The following is a 23,594-nucleotide window of genomic DNA, read 5'->3' as shown; positions in this document are numbered from 1 at the left end:
AGGAACAGAGGGAAACTACTTCAACTTGAAGAAGCACGTCTACAAAACTTCAGTTAACATTGTACTTAATGGTGAAAGATGGAACACTTTTTTTTCTTCTGGCCGCACCGCGTGGCATGTGGGATCTTAGTTCCCCAACCAGGGATTGAACCTATGCCCTCTGCAGTGGAAGCATGGAGTCTGAACCACTGGAATGCCAGGGAAATCCCACTTTTCCCCTTAAGGCTGGGAACAAGGCAAAGATGTCCACCCTCACCACTCTTATTCAACAGAGTCCTGGAAGTGCTAACCAGCACAATAAGACAAGAAAAGGAAATAAAAGGCATACAGATTGGAAAGGTGGAAGAAATGAAACTAACCCTATTTGCAGATGACATGATTGCCTATGTACAAAATCACAAGAAATCTATCAAAAACATCCCTTGAACTAAGAAGTGGGTTAGTTCAGCAAGGTTATAGGATAAGAGATCAGCACACAAAAATCAATGGCATGTCTGTATGCTAGCAATGAATGTGAAAACTGGAAGTAAAAATACAATGGCGTTTATAATTACTAAGAAAGGAAGGAAGGAAGGAAGGAAGGAAGGAAGGAAGGAAGGAAGGAAGAAAGAAAGAAAGAAAGAAAGAAAGAAAAAGAGAGAGAAGGAGGGAGGAAGGAAGGAAGAGAAAGACCATGTCTGTGGGTTGGAAGACTCAACACAGGACATAAAAGATGTCAGGTCTCCCTCAACTGATATACAGGTTTAGTGCTATTCCTGTCAAAATCCCTGCAAGATTTTTGGTAGATACAAACAAGATTGTTCTAACGTCCAGGCAGCCTAACGGGCTTCCTGGACATTGTATCACTCTCTGGTCTCATCTCCTCACCACTCTGGCACCAGACTCCGTCCTCTCCCTTCCAGGCCTTTGCTTAGGCAGGTCCCCCTCCTGATGCCCTGGCACTGACAGCTCCCAGCAGCTCTCTCCTCTGTTCCCTTACTCCAGCCAGGCCTCCCTGACCTCTTCTGGGCACCAGAGAGGAGGGGATTTCCCTAGGATCTCGGGACCTGCCCAGGCCCAGCCCCCATCCAGCCCTGGCAGGGGAGGGAGCTCGGGAGCTGACAGAAGAGAGGAAATTCCCCTGGAACCTGTTTCTCTGCTTCCTGGCTCAGCTGGGGCACCCACTGTAGGGAGAGGCCAGGCCAAAGACTCGCCATGGCCTTGGCCCTGAGGCCACCCCGGGTCCCCAAGCCCAAGAGCAGCCTGCTCTCACACTACCACGAGAGCTTCCTGGAGAAGAAGGGACCCCGAGACCGGGTAAGACGGGCCAGGGAGCTGGCGCTGCTGGGTGGCCTAGGCAGGTGCAGCACCTCTCTGAGCCTAGACCTCCGCAGCCGGCCAAGGAGAATGCGGTGGGTGCTGGGTGGGGCAGGGCATGGACTGGGGGCTGGGAAAGGTTACGTCCCTCTGTCTGTCTGTCTGTGTCTCTCTCTGTGTCTCTGATTCTGATCTGAGCTCTTTCTCTGTATTTTTCCCTGCCTGGCTCCATCTCTCTCTGTCTTGGTCTCTTTATGTCTCTCTCGGATACAAACAGGATCAGCGACTTTACTCCAGGAAATGGGGAGTCTTCTGATTCCCACACCTCCCCCCTCCCCCCCCAACCCTGAGCTAACTCTGTGAACTTCAGACCCAGGGGTCAAAGTCAGTAGATTGTGAGGAGGCACAGTGAGAATTAATGGGGGCTACGTCCCACAGGACCAGATACTGGCCAGGGGCCCAATGTGTGTGTGTGTGTGTGTGTTTGTTCTTCTCAGAATAAAGCCCAGCCTGGTTCCCACTAAGGCCCATCCCCCCCCCATCCGCATACTCATCTCCTACCAGTACCAACCAGCAAACCTCCTACCAGCAAACCAACCAGGCTTTTCTCTGCCTTTGCCCTGGCAGTTTCCTCCTCCCGTCCTTTGGCCTCCACGCATCCACATCCTCCCCAGCCTAGAAAGCATCCAGAGGCAGGAGATCTCAGGGGTTAAGAAAGAGCGCGAGGGCCCCAGAGGATGAGACCCAAGTTCACATCCCTGCTCTGCGCGGTCCTGACTCCCAAGCCGTGTACAAGTGACTCTGCATCTTTGTGCCTCGGTTTTCTCTATTATAAAATGGAGAGAAAAAAAAAAAAAGGACTCCCTTGGTCGTCCAATGGTCAAGATCCCACACTTCCGCTGGAGGGGGCGCAGGTTCTATCACTGGTTGGAGAAATAATATCCCACAGGCCACACCATGAGGCCAAAAACATAAAATTAAAATTAAAACTAAAACAATAAAATGGGTTGAAAAGGCCATAGGCATGGTTACAGAAGAGAGATATCTCTCTCTTTTTTTTTTAAATTTATTTTTGGCTGCGTTGGGTCTTCGTTGCTGCGCGCGGGCTTTCTCTAGTTGCGGCGAGCGGGGCCACTCTTCCTTGTGGTGCTCAGGCTTCTCATTGTGGTGGCTTCTCTTGTTGCGGAGCACGGGCTCTACGTGCAGCGGGCTTCAGTAGTTGTGGCACACGGGCTCAGTAGTTGTGGCTTGTGGGCTAAGAGCACAGGCTCAGTAGTTGTGGCACACGCACTTAGTTGCTCCATGGCATGTGGGATCTTCCCGGACCAGGGATCGAACCCGTGTCCCCTTCATTGGCAGGCAGATTCTTAACCACTGCACCACCAGGGAAGTCCCGAGGGATAACTCTTAATATGCCAAGGGTATGACTCAGAGCTTTGCATGTATTAATTCACCCAATTCTCACAACAGTCTCTAAGGCAGGTACCTTTTTTTGTTTTTTTTTGGCCATGCCAAGAGGCATGTGGGATCTTAGTTCCTGGACCAGGGATCGAATCTGTGCCCCCTGCAGTGGAAGCCCAGAGTCTTAACCACTAGACTGCCAGGGAAGTCCCAGGCAGGCGCCATTATTATTGCCATTTTATAGGTGGGGAAACTGAGGCACAGATAGCTTGAACAATGTGAAATGGATGGCACATAGCTGGTGCATGACAAAGTAGGTCTGACCATGTGAGTTTAATCACTTACTGCTGAATTCCCAGTGCCTGGCATATAGTAGGTCTTCAGTAAATGTTAAATGTATGTATGTAGTATGTACCTATGGATGGACAGATGGGTGAGTGGGTGGAGAGACAGGTAGGTGAATGGATGGATACAGAGAGCTATACTTCGGAGACACTGGAGGTTTGGTTCCAGACCACCACAATAAAGCAAATATATATTATTTATGTAGGTATGTATTTACGTATTTATGTATGTATGTATTTATTTATTTTGGCTGCTTCCAGGTCTTAGTTGCAGCATGTGGGATCCTCAGCTACGGCAGGCGGGCTTCTCAGTTGCAGCATGCAAACTCTTAGTTGTGGCATGCAGGATCTAGTTCCCCAACCAGGGATTGAACCCAGGCCCCCTGCAATGGGAGCACCAAGTCCCACCACTAGACCACCAGGGAAGTCCCACAGTAAAGCGAATATTGCAATCAAGTGAGTCATATGAATTTTTTGGCTTCCCAGTGCCTATAAAATTTATGTTTACATTAGACTGTACTCTATTAAGTGTGAAATAGCATTCTATCTTAAAAAAACAATGTATGTACCTTAATTTAAAAATAACGCTGTTGGAAGAATGGCACCGAAAGACTTCTTCAAAGCAGGGTAGCCAGAAATCTTCAATTTGTAAAAAAAAAAAACAAAAAAAAAACAATATCTGTGAAGTGCAATAAAATGAGGCATGCTTGTAGACAGGTGGATGGATGGGTGGGTGAGTACATAAATGGATAAAAAGGATGAATGGATGGATATGTGGCTGGATGAATGGATGGGTAGGCAGACGGATGAATTGATAGGTGGATTAATGGATGGATGATCGCTGTCAATATAAGAGCTACCCTCGTTATCAATATGGACTAACTAAAGTACCTCCTCTTTCAGGAAGTCTTCCCAGATTTCCCAGTTGGAGGGCTTCTCTCCTCCTCTGTGATCTCTTGGTCCAGGATCTATCCCTCCCTGAGGGTGCTAATTTCTCTTCTTTGGAGGATTTAAGTATTATGCTTTCTCTATCTTTCTAAAACATCATTTTATTTTATTTGGCTGCACCATGCAGCTTGCGGGATCTTAGTCCCCATCCCCACCCCTCACCCCCAGGGATGGAACCTGTGCCCCCTGCAGTGAAAGCACGGAGTCCTAACCACTGGACCGCCAGGGAATTCCTGGAATGTCATCTATTTAGAAAAAGAAGCCATGCCCCATTTATTATTTTGCTTGCAACAGAGCTGAGCGCAGAGTAGGTGCTCAGGGAATATTTGGTGAAAAAAAACTCTAGAATCTTATAATCTGATCTGTATCAACCCCTTCGGCCTCCAGAGAGCTAGGACATTTGGAATTCAGAATCCTGAGGGGGAAATCCTGAATCTACAGACCTTCTAGTGTCCAGAGCCTTGTGAAATTCTGACTGTAGACTGAGCACCTAGCCCAATGCCTGGCACCTAGGAGATGTTAAATTTACAGGGTGGATAAGGGAACAGGAGGTTATATGTATGTATGGGTGGTTGGGAGGGTGGAAGGATGGGAGGGTGGAACAGATGGATGAGTGGGTGGATGGATGGAAAACCATAAAGTGAGTTAGCACAAATTACTCCTAAAGCTCCCACCCCTGTAGGTTCCCTTTGGTCCTTTCTCAGAGAGTAACAGATCCCCAGAAGCCGGGCCATGGATGAGGAGGGCTTCCCCGAGAAGGCAACACTTGTTCAAAGACCCAAAGCAGGTGATGAAGGAAACTATGTAAAGATCTGGGAGAAGAGTGTTCAGGCAGAGAGAATAGCCAGTGCAAACGTCCTGAGGTAGACTATGATGGAGGTACCCAGCCTCGCCACCTCACCTCCTTCTCTTTCTCCAACTCTGGTCCACAGGATTACAAGAAGTTCTGGGCAGGCCTCCAGGGCCTGACTCTCTATTTCTACAATAGCAATCGGGACTCCCAGGTAAGGATGGAAATGAAGGCTCAAGAATTGGCCCACCTTGACCCCAGGGACCAAGCAGAGGATGTGGATGGTATGTGTAAGACAGGGGGCCTGAGGGGCCACAGGCCTGGTGCTCAGACCCTGTCTACTGTGCCCCCAGCATATGGAGAAGCTAGACCTAGGTGTGTTTGTGAAGCTCACAGATGAAGCTCCCTGGGGGAGCTCCCATGACCCTGGCACCCACTTTTGCTTGGTCCTGCGGAACCAGGAGATCAAGTTCAAGGTAGGTGTCTTAAGGTGGGGCTGGTAGGAGACCCTTCCTTGTTGTCGCACCCACCATTAACACATACTAGCATGGAGTCACACAAAGTTTACCACTGGGTTGGTGACACTGGGCAAGTCACTTAACCTCTCTGGGCCTCAGTTTCCTCAACTGAAAAGTGGGATAATATATGTAAAGTGCCCAGAACAAGATATGATCCACAAGGACCATCACTGCCATCATCCAATCTTTTAGCTAACATTACTAAGCACCTGCTGTGTACCAGACACTCTTCTAGTGTCACGGCAGTGACTAAGACAATTAAAAATCCCTGCGCTTAGAACATTCTCTAACACCATACCCAAAAATAAACTCAAAATAGATTAAAGACCTAAATTTAAGACCGGATACTGTAAAACTCCTAGAGGAAAACATAGGCAGAACACTCTTTGACATAAATTGCAGCAATATCTTTTTGGATCCACCTCCTAGAGTAATGGAAATAAAAACAAAAATAAACAAATGGGACCTAATTAAGCTTAAAAGATTTTGCACAGCAAAGGAAACCATAAACAAAATGAAAAGACAACCTACAGAGTAAGAGAAAATATTTGCAAATGATGTGTCTGACAAGGGATTAATCTCCAAAATATACGAACAGCTCATACAGCTCAATAAAAAAAAAAAAAAAAAAAAAACAACCCAATCAAAAAGTGGCAGGGGGCTTCCCTGGTGGCGCAGTGGTTGGGAGTCTGCCTGCCGATGCAGGGGACACGGGCTCGTGACCAGGACCGGACCGGGAGGATCCCGCGTGCCGTGGAGCGGCTGGGCCCGTGAGCCATGGCCGCTGAGCCTGCGCGTCCGGAGCCTGTGCTCCGCGGCGGGAGAGGCCACGGCAGTGAGAGGCCCGTGTACCGCAAAAAAAAAAAAAAAAAAAAAAAAAGTGGCAGAAGATCTAAACAGACATTCCTCCAAAGAAGACATACAGATGGCCAAGAGGCACATGATAAGATGTTCAACATCGCTAATTATTAGAGAAAAGGAAATCAAAACTACAGTGAGGTACCACCTCACACCAGAAAGAATGGCCATCATCAAAAAGTCTACAAATAATAAATGCTTGAGAGGGTGTGGAGAAAAGGGAACACTCCTACACTGTTGGTGGGAATGTAAATTGGTGCAGTCACTATGGAGAACAGTATGGAGGTTCCTTAAACAACTAAAAATAGAGCTGCCATATGATCCTGCAATCCCACTCCTGGGCATATATCTGGAGAAAACAGTAATTTGAAAAGATATATGCAACCCAATGTTCACTGCAGCACTATTTACAATAGCCGAGACATGGAAGCAACATAAATGCCCATCGACAGATGAATGGATAAAGAAGATGTGATTTTATATATATATATATATATATATATATATATATATATATATATATAGTGATATATATATATGTGATATATATATGTGATTATATTATATATATATATAAAGCCCCTATGGCTGGAGCAGAGTGAAAGAGGGGGAGAGAGGGAGGGAATGAGGGTTGGGGGGAGGGAAAGGGGAAGGTTGTACAGGGCCTGTGGGTGACAAGGAGGACCTGGGCTTCTACCTTGAGGGAGGTAGGAGTCAAGGGAGGGTTTCAAGCATAGGAGATACATGATCTGACTTATGTTTTTTTTTAATGTTGATGTAATAACATTAAAGAATAACAGTACCCCACATTACTAAGAACTTATATTCAGACATCATTCTAAATTAACCTGTTCACGCTCATTTAATCTTCAAAACAGCCCTTGGACACAGGGACTCTTATTCCTCACTCCCATTTCACAGCTGACTAGACCGAGACTCATCGACACAAAATCTTTTTCTTTCCCTCCCTAGGTAGAGAGTCTGGAGTCTCGGGAGATGTGGAAAGGCTTCATCCTGACGGTGGTGGAGGTAAGGGTGGTCGTCCTCGGCCCCTCTCTCCCCCATTCCCCACTAGACCTGCTCAAAATCCTCTTTTTAATTTCCAACCTTCATTCCCCAAACAAACCTCTCCAGTATAGCAAACTGGTCACAAACTGGCGGCCTATGAGCCAGGTGTAGCCCATAAACGTATTTTGTTTTGCCAACAAAGTGCTATAAATTTAAAAGTCATTGGCTTCCCTGGTGGCGCAGTGGTTGAGAGTCCGCCTGCCGATGCAGGGGACACAGGTTCGTGCCCCGGTCCGGGAAGATCCCACATGCCGCAGAGCGGCTAGGCCCGTGAGCCATGGCCGCTGAGCCTGCGCGTCCTGAGCCTGTGCTCTGCAACGGGAGAGGCCACAACAGTGAGAGGCCCGCGTAACGCAAAAAAAAAAAAAAAAAGTCAGCTGCTATCACTTAAAAACCAGGAGTGTTAGTAAACATTCCTGATTTCTAGGTTACTCATTTGTTCCCAGTCTGCCCCCTGCAGGCCGTTGAGTTTGAGACCCTACATGCTAGCATTTGCTCTGTCCTCATCACCGAAGTCCTCTCTATGCCCTCTTTGCCCCTGAGGTGTCAGGTGGCTCTGGAGCCCCCAGACCTGGGTTCCCATCCTGGCTGTATCCGCACTCTGGCCTCAGTTTGCCCCTCTGTGACATAGTCACAGCCTCCCATCCCCTGACGCCCCAATGCCCCCCTCAGCTCCGTGTCCCGTCCAACCTGACCCTGCTGCCCGGACACCTGTACATGATGGCCGAGGCCCTGGCCAAAGAAGAGGCACGACGTGCGCTCGTGATGCCCTCGTAAGTGCCCGAGGGTCTCCAGGATGGTGGCGGGCTGGACAGCCTGGAGCCGGAGAGGGCAGTGAGCGGCGTCTCCAGGCGTTGGGTCTTGAGCGTAAGACTGCTTCCGGGAAGGGGCGGGGAATTAGGTCTCACAGCTGGGAGCCCTACTGGGTGTTTGGGGCGGGTCTAGCTGCCTGGGGGCGGGCCTGGCTCTCCATGGGCGGGCCTAGGGGCCTGGGGGCGGGACAAGTTTTCCAGGAGAGGGTATAGGTGCCTGGGAGGCGGGTGTGGGTCTCTGAGTGTTGGCCTGTGTGCCCGCAGGATAGCCTGAGCCTCCAGAGGCAGAGCCTGGGCCTGGGGTCGGGCAAGGCAGGGTCTCCAGGAACCATGTCGTGGACGGGAGGGCAAGGCTGGGTGCCCAGGGGCGGGGTTACGTGGGGAGGCGTGGCTGTGTCTCTGGGGGCGGGGCCTGTCCTGGTGAGTGACGCGGCCCGCCCTAGGTGCTTCCTGAAAGTGAGCCGGCTGGAGGCTCAGCTGCTCCTGGAGCGCCACCCCGAGTGCGGGAACCTGCTGCTCCGGCCGAGCGGGGACGGCGCGGGCGGAGTGTCGGTCAGCACGCTCCAGACGCTCAACGGGTGCGCATGCGTGGCCCCGGCGCCGGGGTGGGAGAGGCGTCGGGCGCGGGGGTGTGGTCAGATATAGGGGCGGGGCCGGGCAGAATGTGGAGCCGGGGGCGGGGCCTCCCGGGATTGAATCCATACAGGACGGTCCTCCTCGGGGGCAGTGCCAGGACCAGGCGCAGGGTTTTTCTAGGAGGTGGCGTCTTTCGAGGGCCTGGTCCCCAGCAGAGACCCACGCCAGGATGTGGCGTGGTCAGTGTGCAGGGGAGCAAGTCGGGGTTAGGCCCTCCATGGTGGCGAGGTCCGGACGAGGGGCAGGCCATTTTTTTGTCCTCACCCAGGCCACTCACTTGCCCCTGCCCTTGCAGGACGCCGGTGGTCCGGCACTACAAAGTGAAGCGCGAGGGCCCCCAGTACGTGATCGACTTGGAGGAGCCGGTGAGCGCTGGGCCCGGGTCCCGGGAATTGCAATGGCTGGGGTCTGCTCCCCGTCCCCGCCAGCCCTGATAACATCCCCTATCTGACCCCAGTTCTCCTGCACCTCGCTCGACGCAGTGGTCAACTATTTTGTGTCGCGCTCCAATAAGAAGCTGATGCCCTTCCTGCTGGACGATGACTACGAGAAAGTGATAGGTTGGTACAGCCTCAGGGAACTCAGGGGGCCCAGTCCACGCCCCTCCCGCCCCCTCCCCGACCCGGACACCCTTGGGTCAGCCCCCAGCCGCCGTGCCTCCTTCAGGTCGCCCTCTCTGTTGCAGGCTACGTGGAGGCGGATAAAGAGAATGGCGAGAGTGTGTGGGTGGCGCCCTCGGCCCCCGGCCCAGGTGATGCCCTGTCCCCGCGGACGCCACTGGGGCAGAGTGGGGAAAGACCTAGGAACCTCATGGCGCGACCTGTGCCCAATCTTCTACCCAGAGTTGCAGGGACCGAGAAATTACCCAGACCTTGCTCTCTAGGGGCTTCCAGGTTATGGAGGGGGCGGGCATGGCTGGGCACAGATAGTCCCAGCCCTGAGGAGTCGAACCTGGGGCTGGGGGGGTGGGGGGGGAAGGCGTGGCACCTAGAGCTGGGAGAAGAGGAGGCAGGGCAGAGTAGAGGGGAGTCTTCCTGGAGGAGGGGGTGTTTGCTGAAGGTCTCAAAGGATTTCAGTAGGTAGAGATGGGAAATCAGGGTGGGAGGTAGTCCCGATTACGAAGCAAGAAGAGACTGGAAAGGTCTGTGGAGTGAGCAGTATAGTTCTCCCTGGGCTGGGCAGATGCTTCGGACCCCACGTGCATGACGGGCCCAAGTATACATACATACGTACAGGCCACACTCATGAACACAAACCTGTATGTGTCCACCTGCATAATCAGAAGCGCTATGTAGATAGTGGCTCCACACATGCATGAATACGGGTGTCACACAGTTCCAGTCCCATGTAGCACACATATCCATACCTCACATCACAATCACATACGTACACACAAATGCAGACATACCCACTCAAGAGCACAAATTCAGACTTTTACACATACATGCATGCACACACTAATATAGACAAGCACCCAAGCACATACCTTAGCATCCATGCGATGTCATGCACACGTGTGTATAAACCCTTTGCATATATTCAACTTCCGCAAATTCACCCAGTGTCCATGTATATGCTACACAGGGACACACACACACAGACTCATAAACAGGCACGTGCACAGACACACATGCACAGGGACACATGCATGCGACGAGGTGTGCACATACATCCTCACCCTGAGGTGTCTCTGCACCACGTGGGCCCTGACAGTGACCACAGTTTCCCACCAGGTCCTGCACCCCCTAGGGGTGGCCCTAAGCAGCTGCTTCCCTCGTCCATCGCGCCTGTGTCCAGCCAGGACAAGCTGCCCCCACTACTGAACCAGGATGAGAACTATGTGATCCCCATTGGAGATGCCCCAGCTGCCAACTACGTGAACAAGGACGGTGGGTGGCGGCTGGGGTGGATGAGAGCTGGAGATGAGGAGCGGGCTAATGACTGGATGTGACATGCCACGTCTCTGTCCATGCAGTGCTTTCCCCTAGTCGACCAGTTGTCCTGAAGCCCAGGAAGTTGGCCATGTTTCAGGCAAAGACTCCAAAGCCACCCATTGTGCCCAAGTCAGGTAGGGGTCCCTCTTCCCAGCCCCTTGCCCATCCAGCCAAGAGCCAGCCTCAGCCTTCATCTGCCTTCTCCACCAGAGCCCAAAAAAGACCTCAACAGTGGCCTGGCCAGGAAGCTGGCAGTCAGCTCAACACAGGCTTTCTCCTCCCCGACCACAGGTAAGGGGTCAATGCAGGGTGGGCTTCACAAGCGGGGGACCCCTGTGGTCACACATGGGTGACCTCCACGCTTGGTTTAATGCTCTGCTGTGTCCATCTTGAAATTCCTCATGTCCACTGAACACATTTTTCACTTTATGCTGGGCCCCGAAAATTCTGCAGCAGTCCTGGGTGGATATAAGAGAGAACAGCCTGGACTGGGGAATCCCTGGTGCTGCTGAAGCCTCAGGGACCACCCCCCTCCCCACTCCCAGGGCTGGCAGATGTGACAGCAGAGCTGAAAGTGAAACTGCAGAGGAGACTGGCGCTGCAGCACGCAGCCGGGTGCACAGGGGACCAGCGGGCCGATCTCCAAGTGTGGCGCGTCGGTCAGTCAGATCCCTCCTCCCAGAATTAAAGCTCAAGTGACCCCAGGACCTGCGTGTTTGGCTTGGCTGGGTGGGGCAGTGCGGGGTCCTTCAGATGACTGCCCACAGTGGTCCTCAGCTCAGCAAAACCTGCCTCCTGACCCTCAAGAAAAGCCTTTTGGGGGGGGCTGTGCCTCACAGCTCATAGGATCTGAGTTCCCCGACCAGGGATCGAACCCGGGCCTCAGCAGTGACAGCTCCGAGTCCTGACCACTGGACTGCCAGGCAATTCCCAAGAAAAGCCCACTTTACAGCCAAGAAAGCTGAGGTCCAGAGAGGGCCAGGCACACCCAGTGCCACCCAGCCCTGAAAATAATACCCGCAGCGCCGCCTGGCCAGTGTTTGACCTTTATTAGGAGGTGAGGTGGGGAGGAGGGCCCGCCCCCGTGCCCGCTCCCCACTGGTGACCCCCATCAGGAGTTAAGGCTCCAAGCAGCAAGTGACAGGAGGGTGCCCCGCCGAAACAGCCGAGGCCTGGAGGCGCGCCCCCGAAATCAGCGCGGCTGAGGGGCCGTCCCGAGGCCTAGGTGAGGCTGGTGTTGGAGCTGCTGGTGGCACTGGCCCGCTTCTGCAGGCAGTGCACAGAGCTGGGGACCTGCAGGCCTGCCGTCACGTGGAAGCTGCCACACCACACCTGGGGCACGGCGTCGGGGGGGACACAGAGAGGCTCAGTAGTGAAGCCAGCCCTCACGCCACACCCGCTCTTACCCCTGGGCCGCGGAGGAGGCCTCACCGTGAAAGCCGGCAGCAGTGGCTGTGTGAACTTGGCCTTGAAGGTGTGCAGCAGCTGTTTGGTGCGGGCGTTGTAGAAGGACAGGAGGCCTGGGGTGGAGGGCAAGAGGGACAGGGGGACCGGTAAGAGGGGTTTGGGCAGAGAGACGGCGGACAGGGGTGGCCGGAGAGGTCAGCGGGGGCTCGGGGTCACCTTGGTGGAAGTCGCAGTGCACGCCCAGGCAGTCGGGCACGGGGGTGTCCAGCACCTTGGCCTTGTTGGCGTGCTTGGCAGTGAAGCTGACCTGCAGCCAGTTGTTGACGTACAGGCACCAGGACGCAGCTGTCTTGCCCAGCTGCTCGAAGCGGCCCAGGCTGCGGTAGGCCACCCCCAAGCCAAAAGCCTTGCTGTCCGGCTCATAGCGCACCTCCCAGTAATGCTCCCCGCCGTCAATCAGCGTGTCCCCTGTGGGGCGGAGCGGGCAGGGGGCACTGGGTAGAATCGGGTCCCAGGTACCCTTTCACAAAGGGGCAACCAGAGCCCAGCTATTCCCTCCAGATACTGCTTGGTCCTCAGCTGTTCCTTCCAGATACTCCAGGCGTCCCTAGGTATTCGTTAAGTCCGGATCTTCTCCAGGCCTCAACTAGATCTCAGCTACTCCCTGAGTCCACATCCTCCCCAGACCCCGGATCCAGATTCTTGCCGCCTCAGCTACTCCCCGATCCAGCTACTCCTGAGCTGCAGCTTCTCCGCACACTCCTGCCCCACCAGATGGTAGCTTTTCTCCTCACTCATTCCCAGAAACCAGCTACTCCTTAAATATATGCCCTCCTCGCCGCCACCTGCCACAAAGTACAGACCACATTGGCCTCCTCATTTACCCTGGCTTCTTTTTCAAGCTTTTTTTCTGGACAGTGGTGATTCCCCTGAACTCCAGGTCCTCCTCGGACTCCAGCTTCTCCTTCACAGGATCCAATCAGTCCTGTGGTGCTAACCGCTCCTCTCATCCTAGCCATTCTCTCCACTTCTCAGACTCAGCGACTCTCTCTGGCTCCTCCACTCACCCTAAGCCACTTCCCCGAGCCCCTGTCTTGCTTCAGCTCCTCCACAAACCTGCCTGCTCCACAGGCAACTGTTCTTTCCAGCTACTCCCCGAGGCTCAGCTACTCCCTGAGTCTCAGCTACTCCACAGACCCCAGGAAATCCCCTCTCAAGCTCCTGCCCAGCCACTCCCCAGTCCAGAGCATCCATAAGCTCTGATTCCCCCCAATAATCCCTCAGCCCCAAATCTTCCCATTCCTCCAGTGTCACAATAACACATTATTGGGACCATTCCCACAGAAGCTTTGTTGATAGCTGCCTCAGTTTCCCCAGCCAAAGGAATTCTCTCCCACCACCCCCCATCAGGGTCCTGCCCAGAGTTCTCCTCTCTCCTCCCATCTTCCCTCCTCCTTACCCAGCACCGTGTAGGACTCAGCTGTGAAGCGATCCCGTCCCCCACGACCTGAGGGCATCCTCTTGGGAGATGGAGTACCTCTGTGGGCGACAGGGAAGGGGAAGTCTCAATTCAGAACTCACCTCTCCCATCGGAGGGCTTCCCTGGTCCACCCCAGCCACCAGGAACTTTTCATCATTCTTTGACTGTCTGTGGTTCTTTTCATACACAGGGCCTCTCATGTCAGAACACACCAGTCCCCTTCCTCATCTGGAAAACTCCTATTCAACCGTCAAAGTCTCCTCTCCCTTCATTCACTCTTTGGGTCCCCCAGCTCCACATCCCTCCCTCCACCCCAGCCTTGAGCACACTGGGCTTTGTGTGTCCATGTCCAGCTTGATCTCCTCCACCAGAGACTCAGGGAGGGGAGAGGGCAGGCTACCTGGCTGGGGAGTTGACGGGAGACGCCGTCCGCCCCTTGCCATCTTTCTCGCGAGCTTTGATATCCTGCACCTTCCCGCCCATGGCGTCCCACTCCACGGAGAGATCATCCACCCGCAGGTTCTGGTGGGATGTGGATGCATCCAGGCGGAACATGAACGCTGGGGCCAGGCAGACGTGGGAGTCACAGAGATGGGGAAACCCGGAGGCACAGAGAGAGACAGACAGTGACCAAGACAGACCATGACAGGGACAGAGAACAGAAAAACACAAAGAAACAGAGACTAAGACAGAGAGAGAGCAAAAGAGACCAACGGACAAAGATTCAGAGACAGACAGATACAGAGACAACAGGCAGAAAGACACCAAGAGACAAGACGGGGAAGAGTGGAGAGGGCAGAACATGTAGCCAGAGGAGTGAAGACCAAGGGCTTGTTGCCTAAAGGTATCCCAGGTCTGAAGCCATTTTCAAACTACTGTGCTGCCCTGTGCTTCCACTGGGGATTAATCCCCGGAAAGGGGCTGGGCTACAGCATAACAGAGTTAAGCAAGATTGCAGAAGGACTTCCTATCAAGACATTCAAAAGTGTCACTGTGGGAGGCTAACAAATCTGTCTTCAGTACTGATATCCCATTCCCAATTCTATAGCGTGCTTAGCCATTTTTTGTAAGACAGAGAGAGAGAGAGAGAGAGAGAGAGAGAGAGAGAGAGTGTGTGTGTGTGTGTTTGTGTGTGTGTATGTGTGTCTACAAACCATCCAGGTATAACGGGATCAACTTCAAATGCAAAGAACAATACAAAGTTTATACCAGACACTCAGGCTAAGGAAGCTACTGTGGACCGAGCACTGAGCTTCCTGGCAACCATGGCAAAAAGGGTCATAGAATCCCACTTAGAAGATTCTCCTCAGACACCAGTCCCTGGGGCCCTGGGAGTAAGGGCTTATGCTGTCTCAGCCAGGGCAGGGGTGGGAGCCAGTCACCTGGTGTCTCCAGGGTCACTGGCTCAGAGAACTCGCCTGAAACTGCCTTATTACAGGCCTTCACACGGAAATTCATGTATTTCATGTCAAACTTGAGACCTACGAGACAACAGAGGAATCAACATTATGTACACTTTGAGCAATAGATTAGAGGCCCCTGTGTCCCACAGTAATCCCACCACCCTTCATTCTAAGGAGTATCTTATAAATGACATCCCTGAGAAACCATCCTTGCCCTCATTCACCTGTGGGGTATCACTTGGTTCTGCCCACAACCCAGACTGGCCAATCAGGATGCTTTATGGCTCAGTCACACCAATTGGTCCAGGGATAGGCACATGACCCAAACTAGCCAATCAGAATCTGCCCTGGGACTCTAGTGTTATAACGAGCAGATTCTGTCTTTCCTCTGGGCTGGCCAGCTAGGAGGAAGCCCCTTTTGAGAAAATTTTCCAGCACGTCAGCAAGCCTCCTTGAGAATGCAGGCCCTAGAGCCAACGAGTGCCGGGAACGGAGCTGAGCGAGTCATTTGCTGGAACCCCTGGATCTAGCCATGCCTGGTTCCTTAAAGACTTTCCATACTACTAGAATATATCCTACCCTCCATTTCTATACTTTTAAAAAAATATTATTAATTTCTTCTAATCTTACAAAACAAAAGCAACCATCAAGCTGTCTTCTCCCTCAAGCAAAACCTCTTTGGAGAGCTGTCCACAACCCCCTTCTCGGCTGCCTCACTCCCTCTCCTTCCTTTGGCCTTGTTAATCCTCATCTTTCAGGATCTCCTGGCTGACCACTCCTTCCTTCATGGAACATTATCTTTCCTTGGCAGCCATGGCATTGCCCTCTCCTGGCTGCCCCCTCTGATTGCTCCCCCTTGGTCTTCTTTGCAGGCTCCCCCATACCCTCAAATGTATGGGTGCCTCAGTCTGGAACCCCTGCTCACCTCACTCTGCTGACTGTCCCCTTCTCACCCTTCAGACACCACCTCTCCACCCACAGCACTCACAGCCCAACCTTTAGCTCAGACCACATGTCCGGCTGCCTCCTGGGCATTCCTCACAGGGTGCCCATTCTCTGGGCATCCCAAACAACACTTAGTACCCCCTGCTCTGAAATCTCCCATAGATCCCCTTGCCCTCAGGGTAAAGTCCCCGTTCCTCCTCTCCCCTCTCCCTACAGTTGTTCCCTCTGCAAACTTAACTAGTTCCAGGCACAAAGGCTCAGTGTTCTGGCCTCTGAGCCCTTGATCAGGCTGTTCTTCTGCCCGGAAGTCTGTTCTACCCCCCTTCTCTTTTGGGCCTCAGCCTGGCTGTTAACCTCCTCCAGGTGCCCACCCAGACTGCCTCACCCTTCCTTGGAGCCCCTTTTCTGAGAGTAAGGTGGTTTGCTCAGCAGCGCCATCTACTGCCCCAGAGCTAAGACTACCTACCACCCAGGAGGCTTGGTTTCAGAATCACGAACCCATCTGACTTTTGACAGCGCGTGCCTCAGTTTCCTACTCTGCAACCCAACAATCATATCCCCAACACTGAGCAGGGTTCACATGAGGATGAGACGGGTCAAGGAATGTAAGTTATAAACTCTTAACCAAAACCTTCCTGTCTTCCAAACAATCAACGAGAGAGTAGGTGGACTGCAAATAACCACATAGGTTATTTACATAGGTGAGCGAATTCATCATTATCTTGAATATAGCAGGTCTTTTGAGGGATTCAAGTTCCTGCCCTATGGATTCTGGAAAAGGCCAGAGAGGTAAAGAGGATGCATCCAGGAGCCTGTGATGGAGAAGATCTACACCTTGATGATGGTGGTGATTACACAAATTTACACATGGGATAAAATTGCACATGGGATTACACAGGCACACAAGAGTGAGTGTGTGTAAAACTGGTGAAAAGTGAATCAACACTGCAGAATGTACCCGTGTCAGCTTTCTTGTTCTGGTATTGAGTTCTAGTTATGTAAGCTGCCACTACTAGAGAAAGCTGGGTATAGCCACACAAGGGACTATCATTCAGCCTTAAAAAAGGAAGGACATTCTGACACAGGGTACCACGTGGGTGAACCTTGAGGACATGATGCTTAGTGACATAAGCCAGACATACTGTGTGATTCCACCTATATTAGGTACTTAGAGTAGTAACAATCATAAGGACTGGAAGTAGAATGGTGGGTGCCAGGGGCTGCGGGGAGGAGAATGGGAGTTAGTGGCTAATGGGGACAGGGGTACTTCACTGGTGGTCCAGTGGTTAGGACTCAGCTTTCACTGATGAGGGTGCGGGTTCGATCCCTGGTCGGGGAACTAGGATCCTGCAAGCCGTGTGGTGCGGCCAAAAAGTTAAAACAAACAAACAAAGCTAATGGGGGGCTTCCCTGGTGGCGCAGTAGTTGAGAGTCCGCCTGCCGATGCAGGGGACACGGGCTCGTGCCCCGGTCTGGGAAGATCCCACATGCCGTGGAGCGGCTGGGCCCGTGAGCCATGGCCACTGAGCCTGCACATCCGGAGCCTGTGCTCCGCAGCGGGAGAGGCCATAACAGTGAGAGGCCCGCGTACCGCAAAAAAAAAAAAAAAAAAAGCTAATGGGGATAGAGTTTCAGTTTTGCAAGATGAAAAGTTCTGGAGATGGTTGGTCAGGAGGATGGTAGCACCACATCATAAACGCACTGAAAAGCTGATCTGTATACTTAAGAATGGTTAAGATGGTGAATTTTATGTTATGTGTATCTTACCACAATAAAAAAAGATTTGGGGAAAAAAATGGGATGTGTTTATTTTGATTCCCATGCAAAGGATAAGCCAAGAGTTTCTCAGGCCTTCTTGCAGGTTGCTGGCTTTTCTTTCCTGCAATTAGCATGATCATTATTAACCATGCATGCTGATTACAGATAAGGAGCAGGCTGATTACTGCCCAAGAGCCCTGGTGATAGTTATCTTGTCAGCAAGACTCTCCCTGCCCCTGAGGGTTTCCCTTGGCTCAGGCGGCTTCTTAACTCATTAGGGACCCCTAATTTTATCTTCCTTCAGACCCTCCCCTACCAGCTGGATGGATTCCCCGAGGCTTTCTGCTCTTATAACTGCCAAGGAAATCCCCAAATCCTGGGAGGGTAGTCCCCCAAACACCAGTCCACCAGAGGAGGGATTTTCACCCACTTTGCTTCCCCACTACTCCAAGGATGGTGCTTGGTACCCTGTAGGCATTAAGTCAAAATGAATGAATGAATGAATGAACGAAAGCTGGATCATAGAGATAAGACAGGGATGGAGGAGGCCCTCTCGCCCCGTACCTCACTCAGTTCCTTCATCTGTAAAATGGTGATGATAAGCATGCCCATTACATGTGGTAAAATGCTTAGCTCATAGTAAGCCCTCAGCACATGGTACAGTGGCTGTCACCAGTATCCTTTTCATTATTGTTATTTCTGCTGCTCCCCATCAGTCCAGCCTGGCTGCTCTCACACCCCACGTGCCTCGAGGATTCTCCATGAGCCCCAGGTTGACTGATGGGGAAGGGTGAGCTGCCCTTACCGGTCAGGGTGTATTCTGTCTGCTGGATGCCCTCGATGACCATCCAGGGCTGGTCCTCCTTGAGGCGGGGCGGGCCCTCAAAGTTGGTCCGCCGATACTCCAGCACATAGTGGTCAATCTTGTTGTCCTCGTCCGGCATGCGCCACACCAAGGTTACACAGTTGTCGGCCACCAGGGACTCGGCCAGGTCGATCACAGGGGCGCTAGGCACTGCCCAGGACAGAGCAGAGAGGGGTGTCAGGGTACTGTGCCTGCAGGGGCGGGCCTTGCTGTAACCCCGCCCACATAATAGACCTTCTTGGGGGCGGGGCATCCTCCAGATCCCAGGGGCGGGGTCCCTCTGGGTTGTGGGGCCTGGGGGTGGAACCTCCTCAAAGGGTGGAGGGTAGGGAAGAGCTTTCTCAGGGTTTAACCAACAAATGGCTGGGCCTTCTCTGGATTCCACCATTTAGATGTAGAACATTTCCAGAACACTACCAACTGGGGGTGTGGCCTCTATGGGACTCCACCCCTGGTGGGTGGGGCTTCTTCAGGGCTGTGCCACAGGGTGGGTCTTCCTCATGGCTCCACCCACTGGGGGTGGGAATTCTCAGGGCTCCACCCCAGGGCGGGGCCTTCTGGGGTTTCCACAAATGGCTGTCAGCCCTACTCTAGGCCTTATCTCAGGGCCCCCCAGACTCCCGGGCCATTTCCCTGCAATCTTGGCCCTCCAGCCCTCCAGCAAGTTCCCCTCTCACCAGGCAGGAACGTGAGCGCCTGTAGCATCCTCCGCTCCTGGGCAAAGTCCACCATGAGGTGACTCATGTTGTCGCTGACCTTGGCTTTCAATGACAGCCGGAAGGCGGGGGCCATTGTCACACTGCAGGGAAGGAGGTGGACGCCCAGGCCTAGTCCTCCGAAGTGTGTGTAGGGGACCCCCTCCCCCTTGTTCCTGTCCAGTGCTCTGGGCCAAGGGACCCTCACCTGGGCATTCCCACCTTCACAACAGGGGTGGGGCAATGGGGTGGGAGCCAGGTCCCAGCATCTTACCCATCTTTGATTTGCTTGGCAGCCTAGAAAGAGGGACAGAATAAAATCCAAAGAATTGTGTTGACTGAATCAGAAAGCCAGGATACAGATAGGAAGACTGAGGCCCAGCCAGGCATCTATGTGGCAAAGTGCCCCAACACTGGGGCAGAAAACCTTGGCTGTGCCCCGAAGGGATGGGGGCGAAGACAGGCTCCCACCTCCACCTCCTGCCTAGTACCCAGTACATACAGTTGGCTGATTTAGCAAATAAAAATTTTATAGGATGCCCAGTCAAGTTTGCATTTCAGATAAAGAGGAAATGACCTTCTAGTATAAGTAGGTCCCATCCAATATTTCAGACACACTTATACTAAATATCGCACGTGACATATGACTACAAAATTATTCGTTGTTAAATCTGAGTTTCAGATAAAGAATGAATATGTATTTTTGTGTAAGTATGTCCCATGCAACACTTGGGAAATATTTATACTAAACATTTGCATGAGATATACTAAAAAATTTATTTGTTCTTAAATTTGAATTTCAGATCAACCATGAAGAATTGTTTTTTTTAGCATATGTCCCATGTGATCTTTGGGATGTACTTAGACTAAATATTGCATGGGCCATACTTATACTAAAAAATTACTCGTAGTTGATCTGAAATGCAAATGTATCTGGGGGTCCTGTATTTTATCTGGCAGCCCTACCAGTCTGGCTTCCGAAGCACCTACCTGAGGAAAGTCCTCGCGGTCCGTGGCCTGCAGGGTCTGGTTGGCCGTCTCCAGAAGCTCCTCAGAGCTCTCCAGGGCTCGCGTGCAGGCAGCCAGCTGGTTCTGCAGGTGCCATGACACCGAGAGAAGAGACACCTTACTCCACTGCCTCAAGCCCTCCCAGGGCTCCCCACTGCCTTCGGGATCCAGGGTACCATGCCCTTCTCCAACTGCAGATGGGAGAGGGAGGCTGGCCCTCTGCGGGCAGGGCATCAGAACCACCTGGGGATCCCTTCCTTAGAAATGTACATGCCCAGGCCACATCTAAGCCCAGGGCTCCACATCCCCCAGGGATGGGAATCTGGGCTGTTAGGAGGTTGCCCAGGAGGTTCTGGTACAGCTCCAGCGACCCCAGCTTGGAATCTGAGACCCCAGGAGACTCACAGGGGGTGTTTGGCAAGGGGTGATGCCCTCAGATCTGGGGCACCAGTGGGAAGGGCTGAGAAATTGGAAGCGCTGGGTGAGGACAGGTGGGGAGGAATAGCCAGATGTACGGGTGGGGCTGCAGCAGTGGAGAGGAGGGGTGGATGGGAGAGGGGATTAAGAAGGAGAGCAGGGCCTCCCTGGTGGCGCAGTGGTTGAGAGTCCGCCTGCCGATGCAGGGGATACGGGTTCGTGCCCCGGTCTGGGAGGATCCCATATGCCGCGGAGCGGCTGGGCCCGTGAGCCATGGCCGCTGAGCCTGTGCGTCCGGAGCCTGTGCTCCGCGACGGGAGAGGCCACAACAGTGAGAGGCCCGCGTACAGCAAAAAAAAAAAAAAAAAAAAAAAAAAAGAAGGAGAGCAGGTGGGTGGGACATTAATAGATCATGGCCAGGGAGGAGGCTGGGAAGACCCCAGGAAAAAGAGGAGGTGTGTCCGACACCACTAGAGGGTTTGGCTCTGGACACCGGGGACACTTGGGGACATCTCTGGGAAGGGGCACGGGAGGAGGAGCAGGTTTGGAGGAAGATGCTAAGGTCAGCTGGGCTCTGCTGAGTGCGAGGGGTGAGATGGGGGATGGCGTCTGGGCGGGGGTCCAGGAGAGCACCCTCCCCCGACCCGCCCACCACACACACACACACCTGCAGCTCATAGGCGCGGCTGGCACGGTCCTGCTTTATCTTCATGAGCATGCCCTCCTTCAGCTCCTCCAGGAGGGAGAAGAGGGACTGGAACTCGGCTTCCAGGTCCTCCTGCACCTTGGCCGAGTTCGCCTTGGAGAGACACTGCGCGGTCAGAACGGCTAGGATTGTCAAAGCCGGTGCTCAGGTGGGGAAACAGGCCTGGCCGTGGCAGCCAGGCCCACGAGTCCCATGGACATCAGCAGATTAGCTCGTATGGCTGCCCCTCCCTCCCTCCTTGGGGGTGACTTCCTCACCTCCACGTTCAACAGCATCTGCTTGAGGGAGTAAATGAAACTCTGAATCTCTTCATTTTTCACAGCCAGTGTCGTGATGATCTTCCGCAGAGCCTCCTGCCCCCAGGGAAGCGCGTGCACAGGTAAGCCCCTCAGCCTGGCTGGGCTCCCCGACTTGAGGCCCCCCATTCTGTCCTCCAGGCATCCAGGGAGGGCATGCAGGGGCCACTGTTCCAGTGAGCTTGGGCATCCACCAACAGCAGGCCCTGGGCGGAGCTGTGGCCCTACAACCCTCAGGAAGCGGGCAGGCATTAGGCACCCTGTGCATGCCCATTTCACAGGGGAGGAAACTGAGGCTCTGAGAGAGCTTCTCAGGAAGGGACAGACCCTGGGCCAAAAGGCAAGGAGGCCTGGAAGAGGGGATTCGGGAGGGAAGGAGGCCGCGTGGGGGGATGCTGCTGGGGCCTGTATCCCTAACCCAGGCCTCCGACGGGTGCTTTTCCTGGGGGCGCGGGATGGATGGGGTCACCAGTGCTGAGCTGGCGGGGCGTCCTCCGAGGAGGGGCGGGGCGGGGGCCGGGACACCTGGTCCGCAATCCGGGTGGAAGGCGTGGGGGATGGAATCAAGGCTGGGTCCGGGGTACTGGGAGGGCGAGGGGGACATGGAGGGGATGTGCCCGAACCCAGGCCAAGATGATGTGGGGTCGTGGCGAGAGTGAGGGGGCTGAGTCTAGAATCGGGGCTAGATCCGGGCGCGGTTGCGGTGGGGGTGGGGCTTCGTCCGCAGAGCAGCTGGGGCGGGGGGGCGGGGAGGGAGCTGCGGCATCACCTGGTCCCCTCCTCTTGTATACCCCCGCCGCGGGCCCCGCCCCGCCCCGCCCCGGTCTTACCCTCTGGTCCTCCATGGCTGCAGCCCAGGTCGTCCCCGGCCAGGGCCGCGGGTCTCACTCGCTCTTCTAGTCCCCAAGCTGCCTTTGCCGCTGCCGGTAGCCAATGGCCCGCCGAGCCCTCGCCGCCGCCGCCGCCGCCGCCGCCGCCGCGCCCCCAGTCAGCGCTCCATCACTGGCCGCAGGGCGCAGGCGCGCCCCTCGCGGCAGGCTGGGAAATGTAGTCCTTCTTGCGCTAGGGTCGCCGAGAGCCGAGACCCACAGAGCCCGGGTCGTACCAGCCGACATTGCTAATGATGTCTGAGCTGGAGAGAGTCCGGAACTGGGAGGCAGGATGCCTGGGTTCGATTGCCATGTGGCCTTGAGCCTACCCTACTCCTAGTGCCTCAGTCTCCCCACTCTCTCACCCACACAACTTCTCAGCTGCCACTCAAACTGGAATTCCACTGCAACCCACCTCCACCTGGCCCAGAGATCTGCCCCCTGCAACTACTCACGGCTTACATTTACTGAAAAGCCAAAGTCTTTTGCCCAAGCGGATGTTCAGCTTCCAATGCCGCCTTTCCCTCCCTAAATCACAACTGAATTCCTATGCATCTCACAAAGCCCCAGGCTCTCACATCTCCTCCAGAAGCCTCTCTGCCTGCCCAGAATCCATAGGGCTAGGAGGAGGCTGGGAGGCACTTCCTGGGAAAGTGTGGGCAGAGCGCCACCGCAGGGGCCTCCCTGTGGTTGACAGGAACAATTCTGCCAAGAACACTGACCCTCTTCTTTCTCGTTGAAAAAAAGGAGGTCACACTGTGGTTGGGGGTGAGACATTGAGGCCTAGGAGTATGCCTCCTCCTCCAGGGTGGGTACTGCCGGCTGTGGGGTGATGCGTGCAGGGCTGGGAGAAAGTCCAGAGCTTGTGAACCCCCTCGACTGGGCCCCCAAACTTCTCCCCAGGCTGTGGAGACGGGGAGCCACCCTACCTGCCGTGGGACTCAAAGCCATCAGCAGAAATCCCTTCCTCTGAACCCCAAAGGAAGACAACTTGGAGGCAAAATAACTGAGGCTAGGATTCTGCCATTCTGTCCCCTGCTCAGGCCTCTGCCACCTGCTCCCCTCCCCTCCCCTTGCCTCACCTGCCCTTCAATGTGTCCCCCCCAGTCTAGGTGTGTTTGTATAGTCTTTTAGAAGGAT

General features: G+C 53.8%; 2 protein-coding genes across 4 annotated transcripts; one reads left to right on the top strand and one right to left on the bottom strand.

Moving 5' to 3' along the window:
• The first annotated feature begins 1,132 nt into the window (after positions 1-1,132).
• On the top strand, positions 1,133-11,309 carry STAP2 (signal transducing adaptor family member 2). 2 transcript variants are annotated; one of them, XM_082620783.1, is made up of 13 exons: positions 1,133-1,296; positions 4,922-4,993; positions 5,133-5,259; positions 7,132-7,184; positions 7,896-7,996; positions 8,479-8,613; positions 8,967-9,036; positions 9,129-9,231; positions 9,357-9,422; positions 10,405-10,560; positions 10,647-10,739; positions 10,816-10,896; positions 11,151-11,309. In XM_082620783.1, exons 1-13 carry the CDS (start codon positions 1,195-1,197, stop codon positions 11,291-11,293), a joined length of 1,302 nt encoding a protein of 433 aa, XP_082476909.1. In that variant the 5' UTR covers positions 1,133-1,194; the 3' UTR covers positions 11,294-11,309. The 2 variants fall into 2 exon arrangements, with proteins under 2 accessions (XP_082476909.1, XP_082476910.1); XM_082620784.1 differs by lacking the exon at positions 11,151-11,309 and adding an exon at positions 11,059-11,144.
• A 192-nt stretch (positions 11,310-11,501) lies between these two features.
• On the bottom strand, positions 11,502-22,531 carry FSD1 (fibronectin type III and SPRY domain containing 1). Of its 2 annotated transcripts, XM_082620806.1 has the most exons (13): positions 22,416-22,531; positions 21,547-21,642; positions 21,251-21,382; positions 20,149-20,250; positions 19,433-19,455; positions 19,141-19,262; positions 18,404-18,613; positions 14,875-14,973; positions 13,893-14,052; positions 13,472-13,551; positions 12,229-12,480; positions 12,037-12,125; positions 11,506-11,937 (listed from the first exon to the last, which is right to left on the bottom strand). In XM_082620806.1, exons 1-13 carry the CDS (start codon positions 22,428-22,430, stop codon positions 11,827-11,829), a joined length of 1,491 nt encoding a protein of 496 aa, XP_082476932.1. In that variant the 5' UTR covers positions 22,431-22,531; the 3' UTR covers positions 11,506-11,826. The 2 variants fall into 2 exon arrangements, with proteins under 2 accessions (XP_082476933.1, XP_082476932.1); XM_082620807.1 differs by lacking the exon at positions 12,037-12,125 and having other exon boundaries at positions 11,502-11,937.
• Between the last annotated feature and the right edge of the window lie 1,063 nt (positions 22,532-23,594).

This window comes from Mesoplodon mirus (genome assembly GCF_964341445.2).
Source record: "Mesoplodon mirus genome assembly, chromosome: 5".
In the NCBI taxonomy this organism is placed as follows: Eukaryota; Metazoa; Chordata; class Mammalia; order Artiodactyla; family Ziphiidae; genus Mesoplodon; species Mesoplodon mirus.
This window is presented reverse-complemented; position numbering and strand designations above follow the sequence as displayed.

What these genes read in the sequence shown, in the direction of transcription:
- STAP2 (XM_082620783.1), top strand. Translation starts at nt 1,195, where the DNA reads ATGGCCTTGGCCCTGAGGCCACCCCGGGTCCCCAAGCCCAAGAGCAGC. An exon ending in AGAAGGGACCCCGAGACCGG is followed by an intron (nt 1,297 to 4,921) that starts GTAAGACGGGCC and finishes TCTGGTCCACAG; the next exon opens with GATTACAAGAAGTTCTGGGC. An exon ending in ACGCTCCAGACGCTCAACGG is followed by an intron (nt 8,614 to 8,966) that starts GTGCGCATGCGT and finishes CTGCCCTTGCAG; the next exon opens with GACGCCGGTGGTCCGGCACT.
- FSD1 (XM_082620806.1), bottom strand. An exon ending in AGATGCTGTTGAACGTGGAG is followed by an intron (nt 21,383 to 21,546) that starts GTGAGGAAGTCA and finishes TGTCTCTCCAAG; the next exon opens with GCGAACTCGGCCAAGGTGCA. An exon ending in CACTGCTGCCGGCTTTCACG is followed by an intron (nt 11,938 to 12,036) that starts GTGAGGCCTCCT and finishes GCCGTGCCCCAG; the next exon opens with GTGTGGTGTGGCAGCTTCCA.